We start from the raw sequence: 14,732 nt of genomic DNA, 5'->3' as shown, positions 1-14,732 counted from the left end.
ATTGAAATAACAAATGCAGGGCCCTTTGTTCAAAAATTATTAAGAATTTCAAGACAATGACACCAGAACAAGTGTGAGCTCTTCTAAGTATAGGGCCCTGTGTGACTGCAGAGGTCTCACATCTATGAAGCCAGCCCTGTTCTGTCTTCAAAGAACTTCTGGTACAATGAAAGGCAAAAGGTTTGTATCAGATAGAAGCTACAATTCAAGTATGTACAAGATGCTGTAGGAACCCAGAAGTTCCTAACTTTGGAAAATTGTCCCAGGGAGGTGACAGTTAAGCTCATTTCTGAGGGAGCAGTGCCAGGGAAGAATGATATTCCAGGCTGAAGAACGGCAGAATTCACTTGACAAACTTCAGGAAACTTGTTACTTTTAGGAAGAGTGTAACGAGCAAATATGAAGGTGACTAATTGAGATAGAGAGTGGCAAGAAGCAGAAGCCAAATATATGGGGAAAAGGGGTCAAACAATTACAGAGTGTCTACTATATGCCAAGTTCTTTACCTCCATGTCATAATTTTAAACACAACAATCATGTGAATAAACCGTCATGCCTGGTTTACAAATGGGTTAGTTTAGGCCCAGGGTAGTTAATAGTCAAAGTGCTTGGTACACATGGCCTCCAATAAGTACTTGAGGAATTACTGGCGGGTTGTCTGACATCGCCCATGACTCTTAAACCCCAGGCCAAACTGATGCTAAGCGCGTTGTTAACCCCTTCAGTGGCCCTTCCCGCCTTGCACCTCTCCCATCCCCCAAAGTACCCTTCCTTCCCTCGCGCCCCGCCCCCGCGTTTCCACGTGCCGGAAAGTAGGCAGCAAAAGTACTTCCGGGATAGCAAAGGTCGGCCCCGGCAAGATGGCGGCGCCCTTGGAGCTCAGGTGCTGGGGAGGCGGCTGGGGTCTCCCGTCGGTGCACAGCGAGTCCCTGGTGGTGATGGTGAGGCCGCCTCGCAGGCCAGGGCGCGGGAAAGAAGGGGCGGGGCCAGAGACGCGAGGCTGGCTGGTCCGCGTCCCGGCGGCTGGTGTTGGTTCCCGCGGCGCTCGGGCCCGGCCGGCCGGGGCGCTGCTCGCTGCACCGCCCGGGGCTCCCTCCCGTCCAACGAGTTACAGCCTAGCCTGTGACCCCGCCGAAGCCTGGAGGAGAAGTCATGGCTTCTCCGCTTGGCTCCGAGTTTTCTCAGCCTTGCAAAGCTGTCTGTGCAGTGGAATGAAAGCCCAAAACAAGAGGCGCGCGCTCCCCGCTCTGAATCCCTCAAACGTTTGGGGGGAAAAAGTCCTCGAAATCTTGGTAGCGCGCAACCCCGGCTAGAAGTAGCGGGAGGGACGCACCCCCCGAGTCAGGCGTTTCTGCCTTCTGGGGACCCAGCTTTGAAGTAAAGCTGCTCTGCAGATTTGCATTACGTACTCAGTCTAAAATGTTTTATTGCAAACTCTCTTTCAGGCTTACGCCAAATTTTCTGGTGCACCCCTGAAAGTCAATGTCATAGATAACACCTGGAGAGGTTCAAGAGGTACAGTGTAAACTTTTAAACACCCATTTCTGCCCTCTGTAAGCACCCTCCCCCCTCTTATTTAAAGCTAGGGGGCTTGTAGCCATGGAGTACCTTGGGGTTTTAGTTCTTACCATGACCTTGGCTGTGTGTTGCTTACGTTTTGATCATTCTGAGTAATACTTCAAAGGAGAAGCCAAATCAGTGGAAATTATGAGAAATGAAAATGCTGTCCAAAACTTTGTGTGTGTGAAATTGCAAAAACCTAAGATAAGTTACTCATTTTTTTCTTCTCCAAATGTGACTGGCATAGTTTTTAGGGTATTGGAGCCTCTTCAGAGGAAATCGAAATGCTTCCTTATATGTAAACTGTGTTTTGATTACAGGAGATGTACCAGTTTTGACAACTGAAGACAGTATTGTTTCTCAGCCGGCAAAAATACTAAACTTTTTAAGAAAACAGGTGGGTTCCTTCTGGAGAAGTAGATTCTTGATCCCTGCATGTTGCTTCCAAAGAAAGTGCATTAAAAAAATTTTTTTTAGAATTATTTTTTGGAGATACATAGGGCTTGATATAAGAATAGATTTGAGAGTCACTGCTCTAAATCATGATTTGTACTGTGATTCAAAAGCCATATAGTGAGTTATAGTCAATTTATATTTTCATGCACTTTGCTTGGTTTTTATTGGAGTTTAGGTGTAAGTAGATTCAATTTAACCATTTTCACTATTATACTTATTGATATGATTGTAAATTTAGTTCCATAATTGCTATATATTTTGTGCTTGGTGTGAGGTCTGAGTTCCCATCAACTAGCAACTATTTATTTTTTAAAAGCACTTAAACTAATAGTTGCAGTTAAATGTTTCATGAAATAATGTATCCAAAATATCTGAACATGCCAAGACTTATATATCTAAAATGTTTAAACTGTAACAATTTACATAAATGCAAAAGTTATCATTGATTTTGCCTATAGTTTAAAAAAAGAAGTTCTATATCAACAAAATTTAGAACTTTTCTCAATTGGAAGGTTTTCTCAAGGGGAAAATGCTACTAATTAGAACTTTTTCCTTATTGTTAACAAGAATAATAATAGCCTCTATTAAGTTTGTACTACATGCCATGCACTAAACTAAACTAGGTCATTAACAATCATTGAAATAATAGTTAATAATAAATAAACACCTAAAACTAACATTTATTGACCCTAACGTGTGCGTGATGCTGTGCTAAGAACTTTATTTGCATTAAGCAGCACTTGTCACTGAATTTGTATTTCTCTTTTCCCCTTTTAATATGTTTGCCATTTTTGAGGAAGAATAGGAGTCCTAATTTATTTAGCTTCACTGTTTTGGGATGTTCTTGACTTACGAGGTTTTTGGTTTTATATTTTTTAATAGAAATATAATGCCGATTATGAATTGTCAGCAAAACAAGGGGCAGATACACTAGCTTACATTGCTCTCCTCGAAGAGAAGCTTCTTCCTGCAGTGGTGAGCATTGGTGAATATTACAGTATTTTAGTGACTTACTGAAAATGTACTTAGTCGATTTAGAAGAAAAATAATGGAAAAGGCTTAAGAGATGAAATTTCATTTATGTATCAGTCTTGATTCTTTCATGTAACTGCAGAACTGGGTTGATTCTGTTAGATGTTCAACTAGTGTATGAAACAACAAAGTGAAAGATAATGTCATTTTGGAAATAAGAATTCTCTGTGAAAGATTGGAGTTTGTCCATGTATAGAGTTGGGCCAGCTGTAATTCATTCATTCAACAAATATTCATTGAGCACCTACTGTGTTCCAGGCCTTATTCTGGGTGCTTGGGATAGAGCAATCAATAAAACTCACACATTTAAAAACCTTGATTTATCCTTGAGTCATCCTAACTGGAAAATTTGTATGGAGTCTACTTCATTCAGAGATATTTATGAAAAACTTTCACATTGATTGAGGATCTTCCTTTTAGTAAAAGAATATGCTTGTAGTGTTTTTTTCCCTCCTTTTGCAGCTTCACACATTCTGGGTTGAGAGTGACAATTACTTTACTGTGACAAAGCCATGGTTTGCTTCACGAATGCCTTTTCCCTTGAGTTTGATCCTGCCTGGAAGAATGTCTAAGGGAGCACTGAATAGGATTCTCCTGACCAGGGGAGAGCCTCCCCTCTACCACCTCCGAGATGTAGAAGCTCAGGTATGGTTGGAATTACCTTCAGAGCAAGGGCCCTCCAGAGGAGGGACAAGAGAAAGAGCAGGGATGAACTTACCTATAGATGCCAGTCTGAAAAGGAGTTCTCAAGTATCTTTCCTACCTTTGAGATGTAATTTCATCCTTATTAGATATACAGAGATGCCAAGGAGTGCCTAAACCTTCTGTCAAACAGACTGGGAACATCTCAGTTTTTCTTTGGAGATACGTGAGTGCATTCCCTTAAAAACCATTTTGATGTTTTGATTGCATGTATTCAGTGAGCAGTTATTTAAAGCAAGTTCCCTTGCCTGGTCCTCCCACCCCATCCCCAATGAGTTTTTCACTTAAAAAAAATTTTAATGGATTTTTACTATAGGAAACTTTTTCTGTTGGGATAATCTTACATTGACTTAATATGCTACATATGTGAATTTGAAACTTCTAAGACTATTCCCACTGTGTCTCCAGTCTGTATGTAACACTTATGAGTAAAAATGAATCTTTAATTTACAACTTAATTTTCTTCTAAATAAAATGGGTAGAGTATTTTTTAAAAGCTACAAATGAGTAAAACCCTAGCTGCATCATTTTTATAAGCCAGAATGGGTAGTAAACCTTTTAAAAGACTGTATTGTATACTTCAGAATTGACAAATGTATTTGAGAAAAAGTTTTTTTTTAACATAATCCCAAATTAATATTTTCTATGTGCTTTTAAAAAATCCTTAATTTATTTTTAGGCCTTCTACTTTGGATGCCTATGTGTTTGGTTTTCTCGCACCTCTTTATAAAGTACGCTTTCCTAAAGTTCAGTTACAAGAACATTTGAAACAGCTCTCCAACCTGTGTCGCTTTTGTGATGACATCCTAAATAGTTATTTTAGGCTTAGTCTTGGAGGTAAGCTGGTTCCTCTTCAGCTAATCTTTGTTTGCATAGAATACTTGCATATTCTCCTAAGGATGTATAAGCCAAATTTATTACTTATTAAAGAAGTTTGTATATTGTCTTTAAATGGTGGTTTATAGAACTTCAAAAAGTTGCATTTTTCCAACTTTTATTCCCATGTGTTAGTTCTTCTTTAAATAGAGAAATATATATTTGCCGTTTGTCTGTTCTGGATTTTATACCGTTCTTGCTTCTTGCTCTTTAAATATTGCTCCTTTGAAGTGGGTCATTTTCTTCTAAAAGTTAACCACAGGTATTTATTGTGTCCCTGCTGAAAGATAGCATTTATCCTAATGCAAATGGGCAATTACTTTAAATGTTGCTTCTAGCATTTTCCTGTGTGAACAGAATTGAGCAGCAGATTGATTTTGGTCAGGTACACTCCCATGATTCCACTACTTCAAAACTGATTGCATCAGACTGGAGGTGTAGTAAACAGAGGGCACCTGTCACTTAGGCTCTGATTCTTCGAGCGTGTTGGGCCTTGTGCTTAAGTGATTGGGACACAAAATTTGTATGGGGAGAGTTGGCCAGAATTGTCCTTTTAAGAAATAGAAGTCATAAGGATCGTTGGTTTAGGGACAGTTTACTTTTTATAGTGGGTTATGTGTTTTATATATAATACACTTGTATATAACAAGGGAGGGGTTAGTTAGTTTGCGGGTCATGAAACTGAGTAACTTTCAACCTTGTTACTTGGGAGCAGTGGTTAGCAAACCTGACTACAGAACACATACAAAATCTTGGGTCCTATACCAGATTCACTGAATGAGAATCCCTTAGGGATGGATCCCAGGAATCTGTATTTCTTAAAGTTCCTCCAAGTACTTCAGATGCTTTGTGGATAGCTGTTTGGGCCTTAGAAAGCTGTTCAAATAGTTGTAACTAAAGACCTATGTGAAATGGTTGGGGGGGGGCAGGTACAAGTCACATTTGAGAAGGAAATGAGGACTGTTGTGCTCTTACTAATGACCTTGGCTATCTGCATAATGCTTGGCTAACAGGGTCTCCTTAAGGACAAATTTAGTCCTTTGGCTTAGGGTTTGGTTTTGGAGCATTACTCTCCCTCTAAAGTTTGCCTTTGAACCCAGAATGGTTTTTCACTTTGCCTTTTTTGGAGGGTGTGGTGGGCAATGGGGCACTTAGGAGGGTGGATAGACTCAATATTCTTTGAATCTAAACAGCTTGTAAGGCTTTCAGAATTTCCTCTTTCTGATTTCTGTCCTGGCTTCTTAGGCACCTCTCCTGCTGGACAAGAAACGGTAGATGCAAATCTGCAGAAACTCACACAACTTGTAAATAAGGAATCCAACTTGATTGAAAAGGTCAAGTTTACTTCAATTGTTATTTTATAGTAGTTTAGTATTTTCCTTTCTGCAAGTAATATTGTTTTGGGTTATGCATTAACTTTACCTTTTCAGTTTTTTTTTAAGTTTATTTTTTCAGAAAGCTGTTTAAACATACATTTACTAAAGCTGTACAAAATACAGTGTTTTGAAGCCAGTAATGGCCTGATTGCTATGGGGAAAGATCTGATAATGGTATTGGATTTACTTTTACCACCCAATTAGTAGTACTTTTCAAGTTAGGAGACCCAAAAGCCTGGCTTCAAAAAAAGAGAGAGACAAACAAGAAAACACTTCTTGCTTGCTTGTCTGCTTCTTTCTGTCTCTGAAGGTTAACGTTTCTTGAGATTGTAAGCACCTGTGCTTATCCTTTCTTGCTAAAAACACTATGGCGTTCTTTTCTTTCTTCCACATAAATGGTTTTATTTTGTCTCCTTCCTATCCTCTGTTCTAAACGTTGTCTACAATTTTTGCCAGTGTGGATATTTAGCCACTTAGGGAATATGCATTTGTTCAGAGAGATACTGAGGAATTGGGTAGGGGAGAGAGCCAACAATGGAAATTTCAAGGGTGATTCTAATTGGAAAAATACAAGGGAGTTATGCATTTTTTCCTCAAGTGTTTGATAAACTTGCTTTTTTTTTCTTATACAAATGGATAATGCTTTATTCTTTCACAAACTAATAGGTCATTGTGGCTTAATAACACTGGCTAGAGGATTTGGGGGATTGAGTAACAGGCACTGTGTTATATGAGATTTATATGAGTTATCTCATTTAATCTTCACAGCAGCTCTGTGTGTGCAGGTACTTTGTCATTCCCATTTTACAGATGAGATACTGAAGCTTCGAGAGTAGCTTATAACATCACCTGCCCGAGGCCATTCAGCTGTCCAGAGGTAGAGAGGGAATTTTAACCCTAGAAATTGGATTCCAGCATGAGCTTTGCAGTTAGTCATCTAAATCATGAATGAAAGTATGTATCCATTACTACTGGTGGTAATAGCCAGATTTATAACTGCCACTCTCTGGAATGACCATTTTATTTCTTTTTTATGGTATTGCATGTACCTCTTATTAAAGTTTGGGTAAGCTGAATGAAAGCCAAGTTTGTCTTAATTCATAGCCTAACCCAGCAAATCTCAAGAGAGGAAATACACTGAGAGTTAAGTGTGGATAATGGAAAGATTACTCAGACTGTTTTAGATACTTTTCTGCTAGATGAAGGCTATCCAGTATAGCTTCCATTTCTATCTGTGGCAAATTCATTAGACATGTGAAGGGAACCATGAAATACCTACATATGCAGAAAGTGAAGCCAGGAAGCCCTGTCACCACTTGGTACAGTTCCATTTTGGCATCATCAATATATGAGAGTTTCCTGACCCTATATCAGCACCTCTCTCCACCCCACTTCCCATCTGCTCTTCAGTACAGTTCACTGTTTGTTACAAGACATTAGAACAAATTCTATTGGCTACCACCATTCACCATTTAGACAGGAAATCTAGAGCTTAAAAAAAAGAAAGAGTTATGTTTGAGGAACTTAGTTCTTGCAAGGAAAAAAAAGACATCACAATTGATTCAGATAGTTCACTGGGAATACTTTTCCCCTTGGAAAATTAAGAGTTAATCTTTTATTCTTTTCCCTTTATTATGAACCCTATGTACCTCTGCTGAAACATTTCCCCTATACTTTATAAAAGCATCTTGAGAAGATAAGAGAGAGTTTGGGGCTGCTTATATTCAAAACTCTAAAAAAGCCTACCTGTCAAGTAGGTGATAAGATGCTATATTCTGTTGGTTTTGGGTCATCGATGGCAGCTGCTTTCAAGTCTTTTACGAAGCAGCTTAACACCAGGACCTTGTACTCTGGTTTTGGGGTACCCTGGTTAAAGGTAGTTGTCTAAGGTCTGACTCAGTTCTAAGTAACCCCTGTCCTAGTGTTTCCCGGGATGCTAACGTACTCCTTAGGGTAAGTCTGAAACTCTTGGACATTTTCTAAATATGTTCTTGATTTGTTTCTCTGGAGCAGACTTAGAACTGATCCAGTGTTTGCAGTGCCTCTGGATTAGGTCTAAAGAATTTATCCTTCTTTCTGTCTCTTCTTAGCTTCTCTTGGTCTAAATAGTCATAGCCTAAAAGAGGTGATCTTTTTGAGTGGCGTACAGGTCATTTTTATTGAGGCAATGAGATATAGTTGAAAGAACAATAGTGTTAGAATAAGAAGACCCGTGTTCACATTTCAGCTCTGATGCTAGCTTTGCAACCTACTGCAAATCTGGTAACCTTTCTGAGCTTCATTTTGCTAATCTGTAAAATAGGGAATGATTGTGTTCCGCCTTTTTTTTTTCTTTACAGTTGTGTTGGGAAGATCAAACGAGAACATACTTTGTAAACTGTGGAGAGTATTGTAACAGAAATACTGCTTTTACACTTAATATTAGAAGATCTCTTAAACCAAGTTGTGCTGTGGTTGAGTTCAGTAGACTATTCATTATGTGGAATTACTGTAATTTTGTGAAGTCAAGGATGAGCCATATTGCTTTCATACATATACTGAGTCAGCCAGTATTTAGGTATGATGTTTAGAATTCTTGAGAGATTATTTGCAAGAAAACGGTTTCTCTAGCAGTCCTAGAAACATAAGGTTCGGTACTCTTCTAGACTATAGTTTGGATGGGGAGGCCACAGTCCATATAAGTGGTGCCATAGCCATTAGTCAGATGTACCTTTTGTACTTTCCACAGATGGATGACAATCTTCGCCAAAGCCCTCAACTTCCTCCTCGGAAACTGCCAACACTGAAATTGACTCCAGCAGCAGAAGAAAGTAATTCCTCACAACGGCTATCACCCTGACAGTCTTCATGCTTTGTGTCCAAAGTCATATAATTGTTGCAGTAATCTCTTACTTACTAAGTGTGTGAAGGCAAAAAGAAAATTCATAAATAGGTATAAGGAAGACTCTAAAACAAAAGAAACTTTCTATGACAGCAATTTTTTTTAGTTAGGAAGCTCATGTTTTAGCTTGGCAATGCACTTTAAATAACATCAGCGTAAATGCTAAATGAACTTGGGGAAACAAGAAAACACGTTGTACTGTAAATAAAAAACCTGCCTTAACCTTGGCAGATTTTTGCCTTTGGTTCACATGTTGCTGGCCCAAAGCTACACTTCTGTTCTGAATGTGCACTGTTAGTTTATTCAAGTTAATTTATTAATTTAGTATCCTTAGACCCGTCTAAATATCTAATATGTGACTCTTTGGCTGAAGCCTTTTTTTCTTCTGTTTAGAAATCTGATGCCTATTTTAGATGTTAGGAAAAATATATTATTCTAATATTCTATTTACTTCAATAGAAAAGCCTGTATTTCACTTTAAAAAGCAATGAGGAATGTGTTTTTTAATTATGCTCTCATAAGTCTAATCTTTGGGGGAGTTACTACCATATATATAAATATTAAAGGTGGTTACATATAATATTTGTCTGACTATATGCACTTCAATATAACAGTATTTGCTCATGTGTTCAATACAGGTTAGCAGGGGCTGTTTTAATTTATTGGAGCTTTAGACCTGTGTATTCGTAGGACATCTTTAACTCTAGTCATCTCTTTCTTGGGTTGATTTCGGGAGAGCTGAATGTGTTAGCATCGTTGTTATGCCAGGCTGTAAAGTCTAACTGACACTTGCCCAGTTGTTAGACACAACTCAGGAGGAGCTCACTGACAGAGAACTAGAAGTACCTGCTGTGCACCTGGTCCAGGTTCACCGTACTCGGCTCAGACCAGTGTTCTTTCCTAAGAAACATATCATGTAGTCAAAACCTTTATGACAACTAATTATTTTCCATAGAGTTAACTACAGTTGAAGGATTCAATGGAGTAATTGGAAATAGATTTTAAAGAACATTTTCTATTTATTGGTTGCTGAACTGTTCAAAGATTTGCTGTGTGGGTAACTTTACTTATAATAGAATCTTGCTTATTTTAGTGGCTGAGGTGCTTCTGCTGTCCTAAAACTACTTCTGGGGTTTTTAAAATATAGGACCATGTTTTTGATTAGTGTCTTAACAGATTACTATGGTGCTCAGCAAATCTTGTCACATCCTGCAGAAAACCCCAGGTTAGGAAAACAGTTTTGGACTCAAGAGACTTGTCTAATTTGAGCTGAGTGGAACTCAGCTGTTTGACCTGCATCCTCTCAATTTGTTCTGTATTTAGGTAGCTATTTATACAGAAGTCTTTATGTCATTGTAAATATTTTTTCTTGAAAGTTTTAATGAGAAACAGGGTAGTCTTGTTCATCTGTTTGGATGCACTGAGAGAAAGAAACTAATGAGTTTCACATTACTTCTGCAACAGGTGGGGGAGAGAGAGAGAGAGAGAGAGTGTGTGTGTGTGTGTGTTATGCGTTAGTCTTCTGTTAGAGTCCAGCAATCGGAAATCTGTTTGAATATTCTGTGTTGGAAATCATGACCATAGGACTTTATTGTCCTCTAGGATTGATGGAGATGGGTGGTTAGCACATTAATCATCTGCTTATGCTTTAGTTAGGGTTAGTCATTTTCGATTATGATTTCTATTAAAACTTTCAAAAAGCATTTGAAGTGACTTACAATTGTCAAACGTGTAAAACAGGACAATTAAAATTAGTTTTTGGCCAAATAAAAAATTTGTAGGAGAAAGAACTATATTAACCCTAACAGATTCTAAAATTGAATGGTAAATTTAACTCCAGGTTTCTCCATGGGCAAAGTCAAAGGATAATACTGGGTTATGTAAAGTTTTCTGTCAATAAAGTTACTACTGTCCATGAGTAAGCAAAATGTGTTTATATTTTTATAAGAATGTGGAATATCGTATTCTTATGACACAAAGATGCAGCCAATAAGCATACTGTAATGTTTGATGTGTTGAAAGTTTAATAAAAAATATCATTCTAGAATAACAAGTACCTATCCTTTTTTAGTAGAAAGATGACTGTAAATATGATTTATTTCCTTTTGGTCATTCCTGTTTTGAACTGCCTTTAGCTGTATGCTATATAGGCCATGATGCTTCCAGACTATCTTTCCTAAGATGCAAAATATGATTTAGATAAGTGAGAATTTATATGCTGGGTTACTTAGTTGAGGTTTTTGGTGTAAGCTAATGAGATGCTAGGAAGCTATCACTGAACACAAACCACTCCAGGGATCAGCCACACATATAGGAAGCTCTTGGAAAGGAATAACTTTCCAGACTGGGCAGAGAGCTTTTGAGCAACCTGTCAGGATATGCTTTGGATAAAGTTTGAGTTTGCTGAGATAAATGGTCCACGGTCTTAAAAATACTGTGAGCCACTTTCTTTTGGAAGTGATGGTGGAGGATAATATGATAAAAGGGACTATGTTTGTGTTTATGTTTCTTGGTAGTACAGGATGAGAAAATTGCTCAGATAATTCCCATAAGATAAAGATCTTTCATCAACAAACTGTCATCAATTATCCATAAGACTGGCCATTCCCCTAAGACCAAAGAAACCGTAAAAGACCTTTAAGGACAGTCATTCCTACACAGTGTTTTTCCTCCTAAAAGGTTGGCACTGACAAACGAATTAAATTTCAACCTAGACATGTTTGTTTTATTTTTTGAGTGCTCGAGGATTAGAGATTTTATGTTAAATCTGAAGCATTTTGATTTCCATTTGTAATTTCTGTTCATTTAATGTGGCTAGATATATTAAAGGAATGGGGAGGCTTATTTCAATCAGAGCTAAGTTACAATTTTCAGAAGTCTGCAAAAATGGAAGAAAACTAGACATCAAAAGAGGCAGAAATTGGTAACAGTATCTCAGAAAACCAGTTTTTAAAGGTAGTATCATGTGATAAAAGCGGTATTTGAAGTCAGTAGTATGTTTTCTTAGAGCCTCTTCCAGGAACAGACATTCACCATGTTATTAGATTTTTCATAAACTGTTTACTTTTTCATAAACTGTCAAAAATTGTATCCCTCTGAAACCAAAATATAAATGCTTAAATGTAAGGACAAGAAGCTGAGGGATGGTTACATACGATCTCTCTGTACTATTTTTGCAACTTCTTTTTGTGAGTCTATAATTATTTCAAAATAAAAGGGTTTTAAAAATAAATTCAGTCAGTTTATCATTGTCTAGATAAACTATGATTTAAAATTTAATGCTTTAAACATAGTATTCAGTTCCAGATGAATAAATGCATAATATAACTTAATTTATTTCATTCTTGAGTTTAAAGAAAAAAACAACTCAGGTTTATAACAAATGATAATCTAAAGATCTGTTTTGCCTTATCAGCAAAGGAAAAACAGCAAGAACCCCTAAAACCAAGAACCCCTTTTCCCTAGGAGATTAAAAATTCTACGATTTTATGTTTGTAATTGAATCTTTTTTTCCTATGGTATGGTATCCTTTTATGAGGATAAAATATTTTGAAAAAAACTCCTCCGTGTCTCTGTGTGGTAATCCTTCTTTGTTTGCAAGTGTTCTCTCTCTAACTACACTAGGATCATGCTTTGATGAACAAACTGCAGTGTGTCTGTGTGCTTTTTGTTTTTTAAGTTCACAGGGATTTAGTGATTGACTTTGTCTTGGTTTAATTATTTATGTAATTGAAATCCTGAGCAGAGCCACCTATTATATTTGGGTTGTAATGACGGTCTTTTGTGTATGTTGTTGGCATTTAGAATTATCATTTGCCTTTTTTCTTGTTCAGCTCTGTGGAACTTAACATTTACTTTTCAATGTTTTCATATTTCCTAAGAAATTACTAGATTTTTAAGAAATTTGTTGTAATTACATGAACCAAAGGTCAGTAATCCTAGTCTCAAAGGTTTAACTGAAGTTTCATTAGATCTTCAAAATGTTGATTTTCATAGAGATGTAAAGATGGAGTGCTTTGCTTTTTTTTTTTTTTTTAAGGGTTTGTAAAATTATTTAGCCCCAAACTCTTGTTGGGATATAATGTTTGCTAGAAGCCCAGGTTACCTCCCCTAGACTTAAAATTATTGTGATTGAGGTGGAGAGGTATCCTCGGAATCAAAAAGCATACAAAAATCATTTGTTCCAGATGAGGAGGCCAATGATTACTGATGAGAATTAACATTCTTGAACAATGATATAAGAAAGGGTAGCTTTGAGCTGGATGTTTGTAAACAGAGAGTGTAATGTTATGATAAAAGACTATTCAGAGCAAAACAAAGTAGTTCCTTTAAAAAAATGCAGAAAAATAAGTCTTTTTATATCCTCATTATTATTAATTTGAAATTGTAAGATATTCTTAAACTATATTTCAGTTCTTTGGAGAAGCATTTCAAGATATATTTTGGCAGAATATATTGTTATTATATGAATAGCGGGTTCTTTGGCTAAACAGGGAAATGCTGGGTTAGACAAAGTTGAGTTACTGTAGGCTTCTCAGCACCTTACATATGCTTTTGGTGGTTTCAGACTCCAAGAAGGGCCTGTATTTTTATACACTATTTTCCTAATTTATTTTTATGTGGATTTTTTTTTAAAGTAGGTGTCATGTGGGATTTGTGTTCTGAGAAATGTACTTAGGGAAATGCTGCCCTAAGAGTGCTTCTGCTTGTTTGTACTCACTGTAGAGGTTTCCAGTTGTTGGCTGCCCTTCTACTGAGTGGTGATAAAATGGAAGCGACAGGTTAGGGCTCCCTAGGACCATGGAGTTGACTGAGGATTGGCTGTGGGTTTAGATAGGTTGGTTATTTAGGCACATGTGAGGCCCTTGGTCAGTCCAGCTGCTTCCCTGGAATCCCAGTTGGCTTGGAACAGCTGTACAGGAGTGTGAACTGGTGGTTTCAGAGAATTAACCACTTGTTAGGCATCTATGAGACAGAGGGAACCAACTTGGAATTCCATTCCAAACTGTTCTTGGCTGTGCTTTAAAACTACCAGAAAGGCAGTGAGTATTTATAGCATTAAAGTCACATACAAGCTAGTTATTATATATATATATATATATATATATATATATATGTACATGCATACACACATAGTGTCTTAGAAAGTGTACAGTTGCTTCCGGGACAAAAGCAAGGAAAGTTTAATATTTTCAACTTCTACTACTGAAGACATGGTCTAAAAAAGGATTGTATGTTTGTGTATGCATTTTCTAGGATGAGGGTTTACAGTTTTTATTAAATTCTCAGCAAGTTTCTGTATCCCCCCAAGTTTAAGCCTCACTAGACCTTCTAATTTCAGAGGACTAAATATATCTGATTTCATTTCAAAGTATAAAACCAGTTCACTCATCAGGCATAAGGATGCTCTTTGTTTTCTGCAGTGTATATGGCTGCATATTTGGAACTGCATGCTTTGGATGTGTATTTGTTGGAAAGCTTGCCTTTGGGTTTGAGTTGTGGTGTGGTGAACATGTGGCCATGTGCAAAGCAGTTGGATCTTTGTTCTGATTCTTTAGGTCTTCTCATGCAAATTCAGAGAAATGCCTTCTAATCATTGACTTTACATGTCCCGGATCCCTGGATGTCTAGAAACAATGGCTTGCCAGAGTTTGCATCAGTCCTGAGCAAGTCACGCACTATAGAGGAGGCTGGGTTGGCTATATATTCTTTGACCTGTTGGCTGCCTCTCCTGCAGCGCTGGCGTCTTATTTCTTGGAGAAGGACGGGTGTACTCAAGCTTTTATGTTAATTGCATAAAGATGAGCTTTATTCTTCTTCTGACTTGATGTTTTATTTTGTAAAATAGG

General features: G+C 37.5%; 1 protein-coding gene across 2 annotated transcripts; it reads left to right on the top strand.

Annotated features, from left to right (window-relative positions):
* The first annotated feature begins 846 nt into the window (after nt 1-846).
* On the top strand, nt 847-13,963 carry MTX3 (metaxin 3). Of its 2 annotated transcripts, XM_060093096.1 has the most exons (9): nt 847-941; nt 1,446-1,515; nt 1,881-1,957; nt 2,899-2,991; nt 3,511-3,693; nt 3,840-3,916; nt 4,430-4,587; nt 5,872-5,960; nt 8,731-13,963. In XM_060093096.1, the coding sequence occupies exons 1-9, from the start codon at nt 861-863 to the stop codon at nt 8,839-8,841; spliced, it is 939 nt and encodes a 312-aa protein (XP_059949079.1). In that variant the 5' UTR covers nt 847-860; the 3' UTR covers nt 8,842-13,963. The 2 variants fall into 2 exon arrangements, with proteins under 2 accessions (XP_059949079.1, XP_059949080.1); XM_060093097.1 differs by lacking the exon at nt 5,872-5,960 and having other exon boundaries at nt 8,731-8,819.
* The last annotated feature ends 769 nt before the right edge of the window (nt 13,964-14,732 follow it).

This window comes from Mesoplodon densirostris, chromosome 3 (assembly GCF_025265405.1).
Source record: "Mesoplodon densirostris isolate mMesDen1 chromosome 3, mMesDen1 primary haplotype, whole genome shotgun sequence".
NCBI classification, from domain to species: Eukaryota; Metazoa; Chordata; class Mammalia; order Artiodactyla; family Ziphiidae; genus Mesoplodon; species Mesoplodon densirostris.
The sequence above is the reverse complement of the archived record's forward strand: the minus strand, read 5'-3'. Positions and strand labels throughout refer to the sequence as shown.

Bases quoted from the DNA above. Each gene is read 5' to 3' on its own strand.
- MTX3 (XM_060093096.1), top strand. From the start codon at position 861: ATGGCGGCGCCCTTGGAGCTCAGGTGCTGGGGAGGCGGCTGGGGTCTC. The intron at 1,516-1,880 runs GTACAGTGTAAA...TTTTGATTACAG, and splicing joins CACCTGGAGAGGTTCAAGAG to GAGATGTACCAGTTTTGACA. The intron at 1,958-2,898 runs GTGGGTTCCTTC...ATTTTTTAATAG, and splicing joins TAAACTTTTTAAGAAAACAG to AAATATAATGCCGATTATGA.